Source organism: Phyllopteryx taeniolatus, chromosome 1, assembly GCF_024500385.1.
Source record: "Phyllopteryx taeniolatus isolate TA_2022b chromosome 1, UOR_Ptae_1.2, whole genome shotgun sequence".
In the NCBI taxonomy this organism is placed as follows: Eukaryota; Metazoa; Chordata; class Actinopteri; order Syngnathiformes; family Syngnathidae; genus Phyllopteryx; species Phyllopteryx taeniolatus.
The window spans coordinates 15,825,485-15,842,765 of NC_084502.1; the positions used below are offsets into that span (position 1 = coordinate 15,825,485).

At 43.1% G+C, this 17,281-nt stretch overlaps 1 protein-coding gene across 15 annotated transcripts; it reads right to left on the bottom strand.

The window, feature by feature from the left end:
- Positions 1 to 3,789: 3,789 nt before the first annotated feature.
- Positions 3,790 to 15,324, bottom strand: LOC133478759 (protein Shroom2-like). Of its 15 annotated transcripts, XM_061775268.1 has the most exons (14): positions 15,057 to 15,324; positions 14,364 to 14,471; positions 14,173 to 14,264; positions 14,020 to 14,094; positions 12,096 to 12,197; positions 11,866 to 11,883; positions 11,506 to 11,625; positions 9,267 to 11,370; positions 9,106 to 9,161; positions 8,357 to 8,833; positions 7,712 to 8,182; positions 6,641 to 6,809; positions 6,036 to 6,308; positions 3,790 to 4,993 (listed from the first exon to the last, which is right to left on the bottom strand). In XM_061775268.1, exons 5-14 carry the CDS (start codon positions 12,188 to 12,190, stop codon positions 4,721 to 4,723), a joined length of 4,056 nt encoding a protein of 1,351 aa, XP_061631252.1. In that variant the 5' UTR covers positions 12,191 to 12,197; positions 14,020 to 14,094; positions 14,173 to 14,264; positions 14,364 to 14,471; positions 15,057 to 15,324; the 3' UTR covers positions 3,790 to 4,720. The 15 variants fall into 15 exon arrangements, with proteins under 15 accessions (XP_061631252.1, XP_061631260.1, XP_061631259.1 ...); XM_061775276.1 differs by having other exon boundaries at positions 7,712 to 8,134; positions 14,173 to 14,471; XM_061775275.1 differs by having other exon boundaries at positions 6,036 to 6,305; positions 14,173 to 14,471.
- Between the last annotated feature and the right edge of the window lie 1,957 nt (positions 15,325 to 17,281).

Consider the following 17,281-nt stretch of genomic DNA (forward strand, 5'->3'; position numbering starts at 1 on the left):
CACACTTGGTTGGGTTGTGCTGTTGTGGTGGCAGCTCATCTCCATGCTGCTTCAATCCTATATACAGTAGTGTGAAGTTCCTAGAGAAAATTCATGTTTGCACACACATGTATGAACAGTTGAACGTCAGCTTCACTTCAACTGCAATGTCCAAGACGATGATCCAGGGAAAGGTCACAGTCTCCCAGCGCTGTGTGCTGCAACCATTGCAAGCTTTTACTGGATTCCAAGCACTGATAATTCTCCAGAGGAACCTTGATACAGATGGTTTGAGATTCTGATAATTTCCAAATAAAATATTTATGAAAGGAGAATGTAAGATCTTGTATTTTTGTTTTGACTGTTAGATGAGGAGCAATACCACGTGTGTCAGAAATGTTCCAGGACTGTTGTCACAAATAGATTTCAGTGGTTCTATTTTGGCTATTTAGATCTCCATAGAGTGACTCTCTGACATGGACTTAGTAAAAAAAAAAAAAAAAGTTTAATTTTCATTTGATTAATTTTTTTAAATACCTTGGTTTTATCATACGAGTGTCCAAAAAAGGCACCTCTGACACTTTATTAGGATTATTATTATTATTAGGATTCCACATAGTTTCTCGGCAGCAAACGCCCCACTGCAACATGATTAGTTCCTGCGTCACAGGAAAGCCAGGCTACGTAGATGTAATATGACGACCATCCCAAATGTGTCACAGTTGTACAAAATAAAAACAAAGAAGTTTGGTATGGTTAGGTTTAGGGCTAGAGTTGGTGCTTAAGGTGATTTAGGATGGCTTAGTGGTAAACATAATAAGGCCACCACACTTAAGTCACATACTGTACTTTTACTGTCTGGAAGCAGTAGGCCGTTTTCTACAGGGATACAACAGCCAATTATAGTGCAACGGTGCGTTTACTGGAGCCAGTAATATTGGAGCAGGGCAAGTCCTGCCTAGAAACTGTTGGAATCCTAATAATGCCCCTCTGACAGCAACAGTACCTCTGTTTGACCCAGTTTTGTATCCGCTTTGTCCATATTTGGCTAAGACCGCCCCATTTCCTCTGATTGGTTGCCTCTGTGTAGAAGACCTACTTGTAAGAGCACACGTGTTTGTTATGTTGACAGCACTGGCTCGGGAATGGAAAGGGAAGACGGAGATCTTTGCTAGTGACGTAGATAACCTTGAGAAATATATATTTTTTTAACAACGTATTCAGTGTTTGTTCATTCCCTGCTCTTAAATTGTTTTTGTATATTTTGTGCCACATTGTCTAATCTCACTTTGGAATTAATTAAAAATGATTAACATGATTATTATGTGTTGTGTATAGCAAGCTTTGAGGTGATACCAACCATTTGATAATAGAATGAAGATTAAGAAAGTTATGAAAGTGTTTTTGAAGCTCCCCTTCCATCAGAATCCATTTCTTTTTTTACTGTCTTATGCATATAAAATCATGAGGAATAAAGTTCAACAGCTACAAAGAGCTAAAGTCACAGTTATATACTCCAGGGCAACGAAGTTGAAGTGGAAAACCAGTAGCTTGGGTTTGAAATATATCTTTCTGCTGCCACAGTAACATTACAGTTTTCACATGGACTTGGAAAACACCAATTTGAAACAGTTACAGATTTGACTTCCTCAGAACTATCCATCCATTTTCTGAGCCGCTTCTCCTCACTAGGGTCGTGGATGTGCTGGAGCCTATCCCAGCTATCATCGGGCAGGAGGCGGGGTACACCCAGAACTGGTTGCCAGCCAATCGCAGGGCACATATAAACAAACAACCATTCACACTCACATTCACACCGACAGGCAATTTAGAGTTGTCAATTAACCTACCATGCATGTTTTTGGGATGTGGGAGGAAACCGGAGTGCCCGGAGAAAACCCACTCAGGCACGGGGAGAACATGCAAACTCCACTCAGGCGGGGCTGGGGATTGAACCCCGGTCCTCAGAACTGTGAGGCAGACGCTCTAACCAGTCTAACTCATGATCTTAAATTTCACGACGAAGTTCATTCAAATCAAATACTGGGTTATCTTTTTCAACAAACCTGTCACATGGTGACTTCACTGGTGATTTCACTGGTAGACATAACCCAAATCTACAGAACATAAGCCCAGACAATACCGTAAGGACCGTGCCCACCATTCCCACTGTGATGCCACACAACTTGTACTGAGAATCAGGGGCCCGGGGCATCTTAATCCCAGGGGGGAATGTGATGGTCTGATTGGCTATCACTGAGCTCCGATTCCATGCGAGGGGCACGAGTGACATCCCAGAAGCCGACAAGAACAATGCTCCAGTGATCCAGAAGCAGGTGGTTAAATTTTTCTCCAAGCCAAAGTTGACGTTCCTCAGGGTGTAAACACCACCACCGTTCCCCACCAGGCCCGCGAGCAGAGACAGGAGCATGAGGACTTGAGCCGCCGCGATCTCAGGTGGTGTGGACGAATCCGACAGGCTGATGGATCCGCAGTGCCTGACCATTAAGCTAGAGCTTACCTGCCATACACCAACCAAACTCTCCACTGGACCAGTCCCAGGGCTACAACGGTTAGAATCCAGCCCACACAACCCAGCCATAAAGCACAGAGCTGGGAGGGAGAGGGGCTCATAGTAAGTGAACAACTTCACAAACAAGTCCACATCAGGATAGTCAACTGACTACACTTCCACCGGAATCTTTCGTTATGCTCCATCTCTTGGACTCCAGCATGAGATGATGAACACACACAGAAGAATGAGGAAAGTAAATCCTGGACTAACATTTTAATCTAGGGGTATCCAAACTACAACCAACATGTTAATCCAGTAGTATCCAAACTACGGCCAGGGAGCCATTGGAGGATTTTTGGATTGGATTGGGTTTTTTTAGGCCTGTGGCATACAAAAAAAACAACACATTTGACACTGCCTGTGAAGTTATTTTAAGAAAAAAAGGTTGGGGGTGAGGGGTCAGTGCAAAAAGTGTGGGTGCTGATAAAGTATGGGGCTTGTGACACCTACATCCTCCACAGACGTGACTCCCATAACAACTTCTACTACTCCTACTACTACAAATACTAATAATAAATTGGTTTTTCTTGATATGAAAAGAATAAAAAAAAACAACTATTAAAATTGTCATAGAAGGTCAAATAATAATAAATCAGTTCCAGAAGTACAGTAAATACTGTCAAACACAATTGTCCCTCCGTGTTCTATTTGTGAAACATATCACACAAATTATCGTAATGCAGTAAACACACACCCCAATAAATACTGTCAGCTTTCTACAGATTGCTCCTGTTTTGGCTCTGGTGTTCTCCCCTTTAACAGAAAGATGCAATTTTAAAAGTTTTTCGCTATATATATATATTTACCTACACTGATGGATTGGTTTATTGTTCAGTAAATTAAAGGTGAAGAATGTCAAAGTGACCCTTGCAGCCTTCGTTTTTCCTGCACACGGCCCTTGGAGAACAAAGTATGGACACCCCCGATTTAATCAGTCACCTCAGTGTTGTAACCGATGCCCCCACACATGAATCCAGTCAGCTATTTTAGAGTCACGCACCTGTGGAACGTCTCCAGGCTCAGTGAATCCTTCTTTGTGGTTTGTATTCACACTTCCTCGACCTTATCCCAGTAACTCTGATTGTTTCCCGCAATGGCGTTGGCTGTAAATGATTGACAGCGCCTACTTTTATTGTGCTTTTGTTCAAATTGGCATTAGTCATAATCAGCACTCTACTGTTGTCTTTTCCGTGACAAACATCTTTCTAAATGGAGTGGACAACAGGAAACAAAAAGAAGTGATCACCTGATCTTTTATTGCATTTGCCCCGGTGAAAGGGTGCACATGAGGTGTGGCTTAAGAATGCCAATGGACAGATATTGTATACAATTCCTGGTTAAGCACCAGACAAGGGATACTGTATCCCGTTGGAGACTTTTAAATCAGTGTCACACCTCAGTAAACACCTGTTTGTCAGTAGAAACCACCTAGATGTCTTAAGTCTTCTACTGAATAGAAAACAACAAACATCATGCATTTTAAGAGATTACAAAAGCAAAAAAAAAAAATCCCAAATAACTTCTTTTGTGGCATTGTGTCTCCGCCGAGACTTTAAAGAATATGTAACAAATGAGAACAAAATACCAAATACAAACCCAGGCAGTGATTTTGCAACTTGGAGATAAGCATATCAATACTGACATGGACATTGGAGAATAAACCAGTTTTTTGTTTCTGTGTATTTTGGCTGCACGATTCACAAAGACACTTGTGTCCAGTTTCTGGCTTGCTTTCCCAGCTAGATGCAGCCATATAGATATGATTTACACCATCAATTACCTAGGAGATGCAAAGCATCATTTCTCATTTAGCAGGCATTTATCTCCTATCGGCATCCATCAAACTGAAAAGTATGATTTTGGGGAATATTTCAATTTTCAGTGTTTTCGATCCAGCCTTCCATCTTGAGAGATGAATGTCAAAAGAGATTTAAATCAATAATCCCATTGAAGTCATAGGACTAGAAGTGCATTGATTCTGTAATATTGAGCACTGTGATATACAGTACGTGCATAACAGCATGACACATCATGTGCAAAAGAAATCCTTCATGGGATACACAGCCAGTGACAGCGTAACCAGTTAAAAGAGTGTAACCAGTCCAGAGGCCAGTGAAGAGCTTCTTCTTTCACTCTGGGGCTGGGTTTGGTTCCAGGACGGGGGTATTAAAACTGTGACCTCTGCTGTAGTGGCAGACTGTCCAGTAGGCACTTAAGCTGCTCCTCACCCAGCTTGATTTTGTCCTCAAGTTTGCGCTGCTCGATGATGAGGGCGGACTTCATCTTGACAAAATGCCGATAGTCGTCCAGGCGTTCAGGGTCCAAGTGGGCCTCCATTATAGAGGACACCAGACGCTCCCGTCGGTCCAAGTTGTCCTTCAGCTCTTTGGCATCCTCATACTGCCGCATTAGCAGTTTGCGCTTCTCAGTCAGGGTGCGCTGATAAGAGGGGAGAAGAGACATCTGTCACCTTAACAGGGCAATTTAGAGACAAACGTAACCAGTCTTCAGAGACTTCTCAAAAGGGCAGCAACCAAGGTTGTAACCTGGGCCCCCGAGCTGAAGGGGACCCCGAAAGATGTCTGACAGTGGCCCATATATCAATGACAAAACAACGGCACCGCTTTAGACACTCCGAAGACAACATGTTGAAAACCCAGGGCCCTTTACCAGCTATTGATGGCTGGTGGCTAGTAGGGTATGGATTGCCTCAGAGACTGCTGATATTGGTCAACAGCACACAGCACACTCGTTTTTGTTTTTTATGGGCGCTTCCATGGTCTTTCTTGTGAAAGGTCCCCACGAGGTCAGGAAACACCTCTGGCAGTATTGTGCTGTAAACGAGTACAAATACTGTACTACATCACTGTCATTTTTTTTCTCTCGAATTTGTGCTTTACTTCGTTATTTATCGTTCTGACAATTATCTTATTTACTGCCTGCCCTACATTTACTAAATAAAATACTACTTAATTCGTTACTAGTTACTGCAAAATAAAATCATAAGCAATTGTTTGTTGACAAAATGCCTGAAGCACGGGGCGTAAAGCGGAAGTATAGTCCTGCCTGTGGTGATTCACTATTATTATTCTTGTTTTCTGTGAAGTTTGAAGTAAATCTGACGATGCGCTTTCTGTCAGTTTGACCACACATTTTCATCTCAACTAATAACAAACATCCGGGCATTTTTCTACCAAAGAGTCAAGCTTTCAGTCACACGTTTCCTATTGATTTACATGGATTTCTGGGGCAATTTGCGACATAAAAAGTGACATAAAATCCTTAATCCTTATCCGATTCTTACAAACTAGGGCTCATTTGATTCGTGTATCACGTCCATTTTGATATATAGGTATATGAACATATTTGTTACATACATACAGTATTACACATGGTGACTTACCAAAGGTTTTTCCTGTTAAGATACCCGTGCTTGTACTTAGAAGTAAGTCACTTTCAGGTACTTTATACGAGTAGCTACCTTCTCCTCCGGGGGCGCTCCATCTTCCAGACCGTTGAGCGCGTTCTCCACCCGCGCCAAACGACCCGACAGTGACAGCAGCAGGCTCACGACTTTGTCCAAGTCGCCCACAAACATTCGGAACTTGTCCAGCTGGTTGGCCAGGCAAAAGCGCTGCACGGTTGTCTCCACCTCGCTACCCAAAGCCTCGTTGTCCTCTACATCCTCCTGTAGGCTTCGTCGTGCCTCCCGTAGCACCTCCAGCTTCTTGGCCAGGCTTGAGATCAGCTCCTGCTGGAGAGATTCCAGAAAGAACTCACTTATCTTAAAGATGACTTCTTTAAGGCAGTGATTCTCAACCAGTGTGCCGCTGGAAATAATTAAATTTTACCTAATTGGTCTGAAAATTACTCATTTACCACAAATAATGTCTCTCTGATGTATATGAACAAATAAATGCTCTTCCACTAGACACATTACACTACATAATTAACTTGTGCCTCAATTTTTATGTGACATTTTTGTTTGGTGGTGTGCGGTGAGAATTTTTTTTCTGTAAACATGCCTTGGCTCAATGAAAGTTGAGAAGCATTGCTTTAAGATCATGCTTTGTAAAGAAGTGAAACCTTTTTACTGGCCAAGTCCACATCCACCTCATCCTCAGAGTCTTGTTCCAGCAATTGCTCCTGCATGTCCTTCATCTTAATGAGGAGCTCAGCTTTTGGAGCTGATGTGTTGTAGTAGGAGGAGCTGGGAACCAGCGAATCTGCTGTAGAGACATCCTCCTCATCCCTCCTAACAGCACACATACATACACACACACACACACACACACGTACACACGCGTGTGCACGCATGTACACACACACACACACACACACACTTTAGAGAAAAAGAAAGTGATGCTGCACAATATATCGAAACTATATTGTCATTGCGATGTTGGCACGTCCAATATGCATATAGCAAAGACGCTATTGTATGCTTTGTTGCACGTGTGTGACATTTATCTGAGTTAAAATGTGCACCCCTCCATACTGGTCTCCTGTTGGCTAGAGCGGACTCATAGGCGTAAAGTGAGAATCTCAGCAGCAGGGCAGAGGAAGAATGGCAGACACCAAAGAAGAGGAAATGTACGAGGGCGAAAACAACAAACAACTTGTGCCTAAAATGAATAACACGTCTGAGATCTGGGAGACTACATATAGCTTATTTTTGCCACATTAAATGAATGGATTAAGTTCATTAGATAATGAAAATATAATTTCTTTCCGGGCATATTAAATATTGCAATATCGATATCGCAATATTCATTAATTATATCGCGATGTGGCTAAACTTGTGGGCACTGGACAATCGCAAACAAATTACAGTTCGTGACTCACCCATGCACACCTGGTGAGTTACCCTCACAAACCTACCAACTTGTTTCAACAAAATAATTGCAAAGCCTGGTTTTCTCATTAGGAAACAATGTTTTGATGCACCACGTACATTCTAATCATACAAAGAGGAAATGGGCTTAAAGTAGAGAGTCTGGATATTTGAGAGGTTGTTTGGCCGATAGCTTCATTAATTGACAACACATGTGTCTTTCAGAGACAGAGGCTCCACGCTTTGGTTTTTAGCCACAGGTACATAGAAAGTTCAGTCTTGTTCACTTGCATTGCTCCATGTGCGGCGGGCATTAGACAAACCTGCTTGTGCTGGGCAGCTTGGAACCACTGGAGGGTCTCCTGCGTTGCTGGACCCCCTCCAAGATCTGTTTCTCTTGGAGAAATAGTCCCTCCATCAAATCCATTGTAGTCTTCCTTCCACTCTGATGTAAGATCTCCATCAGGGATTTATCTTTGACCAAGATGTCCCTGACCAGCTGCTCTGTCTTGGCGTCTCCTTGTCCTGTTAGGTTTGACTCGGAAATGCTATCTTTGACTCTGAACTGTTGCGATTCAGGTCCCAGGTCCTTAGTAGGCTGCTGTCTGCAGACATTGAATACTGAGGAGGGCCACATCTCACTGGCATCCACCGAGATGATGTCGGAGCTTGGTTTCATGATGCCAGAGGTATTGCAGCTCTGAGATGGGTTAGTTGGGACCACCCCAAGAACTTTTCTCCCTGACCTGTTAACGTTCATCACAGTTTTTGAGAGCTTAGAGTCATTTTCAGACCTGAAAAGCAACACAATCCCAACATTTTCAAAAAGCTTGTGCAGAAATTTGGTACTGGGCAATTAAATATCTTTTTCTTCAACTGAAGTTGGTATTACTAGAACAGCAAACTATTAGGTAACAAGAAGCCAAATAGATGTTGCAGACTTGAAGCACTTCAAATAAGCCTCTTACCAGAGAGGTGAATCCTCCTGCATGGACAAAGCCAGCTGTTTGTCCATCAGCCGCAAAGTGTGACTATGTGGCGAGGGAGAGTGAGGGAGCTTCATTGCAAGATGAGACGAAGAGGAGGAAGATGCTATCTGCTCCTTCTTGCTTTCTACATCTCCTGTGCTCCTGTCCGATTGAGGCATCGTGCGCGGAGAGCCAGGAGGGGTCGGGCCCTTCGTGGTGGTGTCCAAACTGGAAAGGGGATGAAGCATCACTGGGTCTGCAAGTTTTGCTGAAAGGAAATCCTGGGACAAGCAAGTTGTTTCTGGGCCTAAATGGGGCCTGGATGGTGAGACAGCATTGGCTTGTAAAGGCTGGGCTGGGAGCTGGAAGCCAAGGAGAGGGCCCAGGCTACAAGGACCAGAGGAGACTGCAAAGGTTGGGTTGACAGCATCTGGACCAGGCTGCTGGTCAGTGAAGCTGGAGACTGGAGAATCGTTTCTAGTAGTCAAATGGAGAAGAAGACATTCAGACATACAGCCTAGAAACTTGGGCTCTTTGTCCTTTTAATTTAAAGAAATTCTATATTTAATTATTTGAAGAATTGTCAAAATGCTTGATTCTTGGAACAATGTTGATAAAAGTTTTTTTTTAAAATTGGTTTCTCTGGGTTCCCCCTGCACTCTGAAAACATGTACTTAATTATTATTGTATTGTTTTAGTTGATGATGTTCTCCCTCTTTCATCACTAAAGAAATATTCTCTAATCTTACCTTGCAGGGTCATTGCTCTGCTTCTTTTGAGGATCTCTCCACAGGGATGGAATATTCTACAAAATAAATTTAAGTTTTAGCGTTATTCAGCAAAAAAATGAATCTAAACTGTGAATCTTCATTAAAATAATCATGCAAAAGAACTTAAATCCTTGGCTCACCTGAGTACAGAAATCTGCAGAGGGAGAAGATCTGGATCTCTCATGAAAGGACACTGCCTTCTCCTCAGCTTCAGTTTCCAAGATGTTTTCTGCTGAGTAGTACCTGCCTTGAATCTTGGCTTCAGATGTCCTCTTCTGTTTGTTCCACGTGGCTTGGTACTCAGCAAAGGTTCCAAGCTTCTGTTGCTCCAGTAGGACCTTCTCCCCTGGGGGGCTGAGACAGTTGGTTTCTACTGACCGATAAGTCTCCTGAGCCTCCCCTGACATACTTGTCACTTTGGTTTCAATTGCCTTACCTCCACTTGGATTCAAATCTGTATTGGATGTTGAATCTGGCCTAAATGGTTTTGAAAATGCTGGCTTGGGCTCAAAGAAGGTCATTTGGTCAAAAGCTTTTTCTTGATCCTCTCTGTCCACTCCTACCAGATCGATCATGTCAGGTTCTGAGAAGGAATGCATACGTTTGGCCAAGGGAAAATGCTTACGTCCTCTAATGCGTTCATTAGAGTTTTTAAGCACTGGTGCCTCTGCTCCAAGGGGTTCTAGATCGCGTCTCTGAAAAGAGGTAGCCTGTAGGACCCTGGCCTGCACCTCTTTCAGATTGTCTTTGTAGGTATTTGTGGAGGAGATGCTGCATGATGAAGAAGGCTCTGCATATTTCCACTCTGCAGGGTCCTCCTCCTGGACATCGCAAGTCAGCGTTGCAGCACTACAGCTTTTTTGCAGCTGAGCTCGCTTCTGCTGCACTTCATTCCGTAGTGTAGTGGCATAACGGTCACCACGCCGACTGGATTTCCCAACACTGGCGACCATGGAGTCGCAGACATTCTGGGATGACACAATACTTGTTGGTTTAACTCCCATTTCAATTCTACTTTCATTTGTCAGTGAATGAAGCATTGGTGTTTCTAAGGGGGATATTCGGTGGTGCTGTTGTGGCACCCAGGGGTCATGGAGCCTTGAAAGACCTATCTTGTGATTACTACTTTGATGAGCTGGGAAAATTCTTTGTTTGTTAATATGTCTTTCACTTTTCTCTGTGGCCTCCTCTGGGTCACAGTAGTGAGAGCATTCAGAGCTTTGGGCGTCAAGCAGAAGGACATTTTTCAGAAGACCATTGTGCCCTTTATTTTCTGTGTGGGCCATCTGATGGTTTCCTTTTTTGTTTACCGGACCAGAGTAAGTGTCATTTTCTAGGTTTGTGGCAGCCCTGGAGGCTGAAGAACAACAGACCAATTTACCGCTGGAGGCCTTCATTGGCAGATCCTGTAAACTGCGATAGTAACTTCCAACACTCTGAATGTGAGGAGCTAGGCTTGTCTGGAGATACAAGGGGCTCTCATCACTGTACTGTTTCAAATGGTAAGGTCTGTTGGTGTACTGAGATTGTCTGACATCATTGCTAGACAATGAAAAATGTTTGTTTGGGTGTAGTTCGTTGTGTTCACCTACTCTGCTGGGATGAAGAAAGTCTTTGTCTGACAGTGAGGTAACGCTATATCTGGACTTGGTGTTTTTTTCTGGGTGAGATATTTTCCCTTCAACCAGCTTTTCAACTGACCTGCGATGAGTGTTTGGATTTTTTTCAGATCGCTCAGAGTATGGAAACACCCTTGTGGCAACACAACTGTCATTGCGCTTTAAGGGAGGTGGAGGAGACTTGGGCTTCTTCTTTTCTGGTACCTTCCACACTGAACCAACGCTGGGCCTAAATCTACTTGACATCCATGAGGAGTTCTGCTCGTCCAACCATAACCCCTCCTGGCAAGGAGTCTGCAAGTACTCTGGGCGCGCCACTGTCAAGGGCCCTTCATCCTGAACACCCTTGAAAAAAATGTTATCCATCCTGGTTCCCTTCCTGCCAAGTGAGCTTGAGTCTAGAACCAGAGTGTTGGAGCCACTGGAGAAACAGCTAAATGTGTCTCTTTTGCTTTCTGTACCACTGGGAGGCTCGCTGCTGCTCGTGTATTTAGTCAGGGAAGCACGATGTGGTGGGAAAGGAGGAGCAAGATGCCCCAGTTTCTCCATGTGGCTCATTGAGCTGAGATGGCCAGTTAGCAGATGCTGGTTATTGTGGTCTTTTTGACAGGGTGACTCTTTGAGTCTGGTAAGGTCAGATGAAAATTTAGGGTTACAGCACCATCGTAACCACCACCATTGTCACCATAACAATTACTTTGAGTTGTTGAGTTTTAAAATAAGCTACAGAATCTCTTGCATACTAACAAGTGAGGCTCACCTTGCTTCTTTTTGTTGCCACACCGACACTGGGGTGGTTTCTCTGCCAAGGGGCTGGAACCCCTCCTCTGTCAGCTTAGAGGAGTGCCAGGAATGAGGCCAGGAGCTCTGATCATTCTTCCTGTCAAGCCGAAAGTCAAGAAACCATTTATCTTCTTCCAAATCCTGTCATAATTGCTGCACATTTAAGAATGCACCACTACAAGGTGTAATTATGGAGCTTCTTGTTTGTCTTCCAGAACATGATTAAAATATATGGAATACATATCATTATCAACATGGCTATATGACCATAACAATATGACACATTGGAGTATTTACCTTCACTAAGTATAACACCATATATTTTGGTCTCACATACCCTTTGAAGCGATTCTTCCTAGGTTGCATGTTGCAAAACAAAGACATGACGGTTTATCATTTTTGTGATAAAGTACAAAAATGTCAAATTCACTTGCGCAGTAACGACAGACAAGGAATGGACTAAGTATATAAAAACTAGTGAAGCAGGACAATGGAGAATACATCATCCATCCTTCAGCCCAGAGCGCTATGTGAGCCGAGGGGGCTAGCTACTGTATGTAATTGTACCTCATAGAGCTTTGCAAAATCTTGGTGAGAAAGCACCTTGCCACAAGAACCTTGCTTTCCGATGGCATGGTGTGTGGTGATACAACATCAACCATTTTACCCCTGATAATGGCGAGCAAGGAAAGAGAAAAGGGAAAAAGAGAGAATGATTTCCCAACAGCAATTATTATCCTGAAGCATTTGGATGTGTGAGCTCACTATAGACACAGTAACAAATTCCCCTGGTTGTGCGCCTCTCTCTCTCTCTCTCTTTCTCTCTCTCTCTCTCTCTCTCTCTCTTTGTTTTTTTAAATTTTTTATTTTTTGTTTTGTTAAACCAGTCCTGTTCGGCTGCTAGGTCATTTATGCTGGAATAGTTTTTCAGTGCAACAGGGGATTTTAAAAAAAATAAATTTTTATAGTGCCACTGTGGTTGTTTGCATTATGACAGATATTTATTGAAAATTTCACTCGGATTGAATGAGGTTTTAAAGGGGATTGACAGAAAAGAAAAAAGCAAAGGACTGAGAGAAAAATCTAAAAGACAAGACAGGACGCTAGCTGTAAGCAAAATAAACAAAACAAAGCGTTATGCTACAATGTCACATTGGATTAGAATTTTATACGGGACAGTAGTGCAACACACGTTGAGGGAAGAACAGGACAATATGGGACAGGATAAGGCATTGACAGGAGGGGAAGATAATAGGACAAGGGTAGTGGATCCGGCAGTGCAACTGGAGTATGGTGGCAGGGGCTATGTAAATTCTAAACATCTGTCAAAGCAGAGTGCAAGTGGCGGGACATCCCAAGAAATTCGCAAGGTCACAAGAGTCGTTCAAACAGTAGCTTTTAAAGAGCGGTCCTGCACCAAGCAACTGAGTCCCATGGGTGTGTGTCTGCGGACACATGCAAGTGAATTGACACCGTGGTTATGTCCCTATCAGCCTTAATTGAAGCGGACACTCAAGAGCAAGCCAGTCACAAACACCATGAAGCCTTTTGTCAACTCTGAACGCTAAAGTTAACACTGAACTAGCCCACACTTTCACTAAAGGAAGGGAGGTCATGTGGGTCAAATGAGGCTTACAGCGGTTTGCTTGGAAACCACTGAAACTTGTCAGGATGAACAAGAGAAATAAGTTACTGTTGCAGGGATGTGAAGATTCTCTTTCACCAATTTTACAGCATGACTACAACATTTTTGGTTGTTGCTGTCCAAGTTTTAATATAATCGTTAAACAGGCTTATCCAAAAGTTTGACACTGCCAGGCTATGATGTAAGCACATTCTTTTCACTGAGGAATGCAAGGAGGTATTTTCCTTTCCTGCCATTCTCCGGTTGCATGTAGAAAATTTCCTAGCTTTCCTGGTGTTAAAACAATCAGGCTAATACTGTACATTAATGAGCGCAAGCCAGAAGGTAACATGAAAGAAATGTAGAGGGAAAAACAACAACATTATAATCTATGTCCGTATAGATTGAAACCCATCTGTCTCTTCTGCATCTTCCAGAAAGCAAACAGTTGGTATTGAAGAATTGAGACAGAAGATTGTACCATAGTTTGGGTAAAGTTGTTGCTACTTTGACAGTCAAATGTCAGCGTGATGAACAAAGTACGAGTTGTGTTGCCTCCCAACAAGCTGGTCCACAAGGCAAATGCAAATATGTGTTTTAGTCCATTGTCAGGGGGTCTCAGATATCCCTCAGGGGAGGAGACACTGTTTTTTCCCAAGAAAAACTGATCCATAGATTTAGGATATCACTCCAAAATGACACGTTCACAGTCCACCCAGTTGACCAAGAACCCTTGTGGTTCTGACAGTACTAATTCAAGCAGAGAGCTACTGAGGTGTATCAAAGCTCAACGTGATCAACTTGTGGTATCTGTCTCCAAATTGTTCAAATGCTACAATTTATCAAACAGTGAAGAAACAAACTTACCTAACGCATGGCTGTTTTTTGTTTTCTGAATGCTCGGCTAAGACGCATGTTCATGTCACTTTCCCGCAGCTAAGCCTGTAAAGAAGTTATACTTTCACACTAGTGTGACACAAGAGTCTGTGCCATGTAGGCCTACAAACAAGTACAACACACCTTATGCTGCTGGCAGATCTCTGCAGGGATTATAAAGGGGGATTTGAGAGAAGGGGAGGAGTTATTGTCCGGCACAGTGTCCTTGCTGTAATCTAGGATTTGGGAAAGTAGCTCAACACTCCATCAAAGATAATCAGACTGGATTCAATTTTCATAAACAAATGTGTGTCAAATTTCCTGTGAAGCCTCACAGGGGTGCAGTCCAGGACAAATGTGATTCACGGGCCAGAGTTCTTCTGTTTTTCGTCTGATTCTGTGCCCTTGTGGGCAGGCAGGCGCAGCCGAACAGGAATGTTTGCCTGTGGAGATAGCAGACAATTTCACCCTGAGCTCCCTTCACTGTAAAAGTCCTCCACCAGGGGAGGAGACTGCGAGTTCTGCACACTTAAAAGCACAAAACGTCACTACATCATCCTGTCATCTGTCGCACAACATTGCCTGATGAGTGATGTTTAAACTTCAGTCACCTGAGCATGTGAGCCCCTCTGATTCAACACCCTGCTGACAACAGGGCCCAAACATGCAGCCTAAGGGGCCAAAAGGGCACCACGCATACAAATGCAGTAACACAAAGCAAAGTGTCACAGTCATCATGGCTGGGCTTATCTGGGTGCCGTTGGTTGTAACAGAAAATAAGGCCTGAGAGTAGAACAATAATGTCCTAAACACATCTGCCAAACCTGACACTCTTGCTTTTGTTCAGTTCTAAGCACAATCAAACAAAGCACCAAACACTCACACTAAATGTTCACGCGTTATCTAGCTGTTATTATCGCTTACTCACACACTACCATCTGATCTAATCCCTCTTCTCTTTAAAGCCCATGATTCTATCACAGCAGATGAAAGAAAGACACAACATGGCGGAAGGAAAGAGGAAGTACCTGTGAGTGGAATCCACCAAGTCCAGATAGGGTCAAAGCAGCCACTCTGTGTGAACACAATGAACTGGGCGGGTATGGCCTCTCCCACTCAGCAGTCCAGCTCACCTAGGCAACATGGGCCATACCATCCTCCTGCAGCAGGGGAGGATGCTTGGACACACACACACACCTGAGGGCAACTCTAAAATCTCGTTTTACTGAGTCGACCTATTCCTATCAGCTGCTTTATCATTACTGTGATTATTACATCAAGTATATTTGTCTCTCCTGGTGAGTAGATGAGTAGATCCCGCAATCTGTGCCCCCCTCACCCACCCCCAAACCAAACCCAAACCAACCCCTCCACCCACCTCCAAAAGCTGAAGCCCAACCAGTGGATTTGCAACTCATAATTGGATTCAAACGTCACCAAGCTAAGCAGCCCAGCTCTGAACGATGTCTGAGTACAAGATAGTGAAATACAAAGAAAAATGTTTGCCTGCTTTATCTGGGGACATTCTTGGCATAATCAATTGACAGCACACAAGAATATTAAAACATAAAAACAAATGTACACGTCAAGGTTATTATAGTTAGTAGTCATCGTTAATAGAAAATGAACAAAGTAACAGAAACTAGAATAGAAAAAACATTTTCGTTAACTGAAATACAAATAAAAACAGGAGTTTAAAAAACGACAACTGACTCAAACTGAATTATCTAATAACATCCATCCATCCATTTTCTGAGACGCTTATCCTCACAAGGGTCGCGGGAGTGCTGGAGCCAATCCCAGCTATCATCGGGCAGGAGCCGGGGTAGACCCCGAACTGGTTGCCAGCCAATCGCAGGGCACACATATAAACAAACAACCATTCGCACTCACTTTCACACCTACGGGCAATTTAGAGTCTTCCATTACCCTACCAAGCATGTTTTTTGGGAGGAAACCGGAGTGCCTACTTTTTGACATTATAAATCCATCTGTCAAAGGGGTGGTGGGTGGTGGAGGGGGCAGTGGATGGCCACTCGTCAATGGGTTGGGGGTGGGTGGTGAATTTTCGCTGATCATAAACGGTTCATAAATGTGAGGGGCAACATTGAAAGTCCTTTCAGCAAAGTCGAGTGTTTGGGGTTGGGGGGTTAGGGGGACGGCCTCTGCCACACATTTCAAAAGCCGCCCCTGGTTCCAACCCATCATCTGGGAGCAACCTGAGAGATCTGATTAAAAATTGAGTCCTGTAACCTGAGAATGTCTGCACTGTCTATGTTCTTATCCTGACACTGTCAGTCGGAAACATTGTATGACAATGCATTTTCATCTTAGTGATGATCACAGACTCGGGGTGAAACTCCAAGGCTGACAACTTTTTACTTTTTGTCCCTATATTTCAAAACAGACATCTTTACTTTGTAATCCTTACTTTGTCAAAAGAGGCCTGTTACTTTTTTTCAACCGCCACAGACGACGACACAACGCTAAAAAAAAGACTGATTTGAATTGACTGATTGAGATCTTTGGGACTTCAGGCAGAACGTGAACCAGGGCACATTAACGATTACCCCACAGATTCAGAGACACAAGATGGTCCACACCTGTGGGTTAGCTTTAGTTTAAGAATTGATTAATTGGAGAATTGTTTGATGTTGTCGGCTCCAAGACTGATTTATGGTGAGAGTTGTCTTTTGCCAGCCTAAAAAACACCAGGTTTTGGCATTCTAAATAGATCTGTCACATCTGTATAAATGCATACAAGTAATGTGTATTTTTTTAGTTATCATAATTTAGCAGGTTTTCGGGGTTATTGTACAACATTAGCAAAGCTATGGGATGCGTATTGTGCGTATTATGCATATTAACATCATAAAAGGCTGAGCCGCTAGCTTTTTTTTCTTCTTCTCGGTATGAGCACTATGAAAGTTATTGGAAGAGGTAAATTATTTTTGTGCAGATTTTTTTTCCTCATTGTGCCAATTTATCAAAACGGGTATGTGACTGGGGTAAACTGAGTATATGTGCAAGTTAATGAGCCACCCCTTGTTGCTAAGGAAGCGTTTTAAAAAAATAAGCATGTGACTGTTTAGGGAGAAGACTCCATTTCATGGAATCTGTGAAGGAAAGAGCGACATGGCAGAAGTGGTGAGCCGTTTCTATCCCCAAAAGGTATTTCACTCCTAAAAGTAAATTTACTCATCATAAGGTTCATGATGATTGTGTAACAATCAATGTACATAGTTTTAAAATT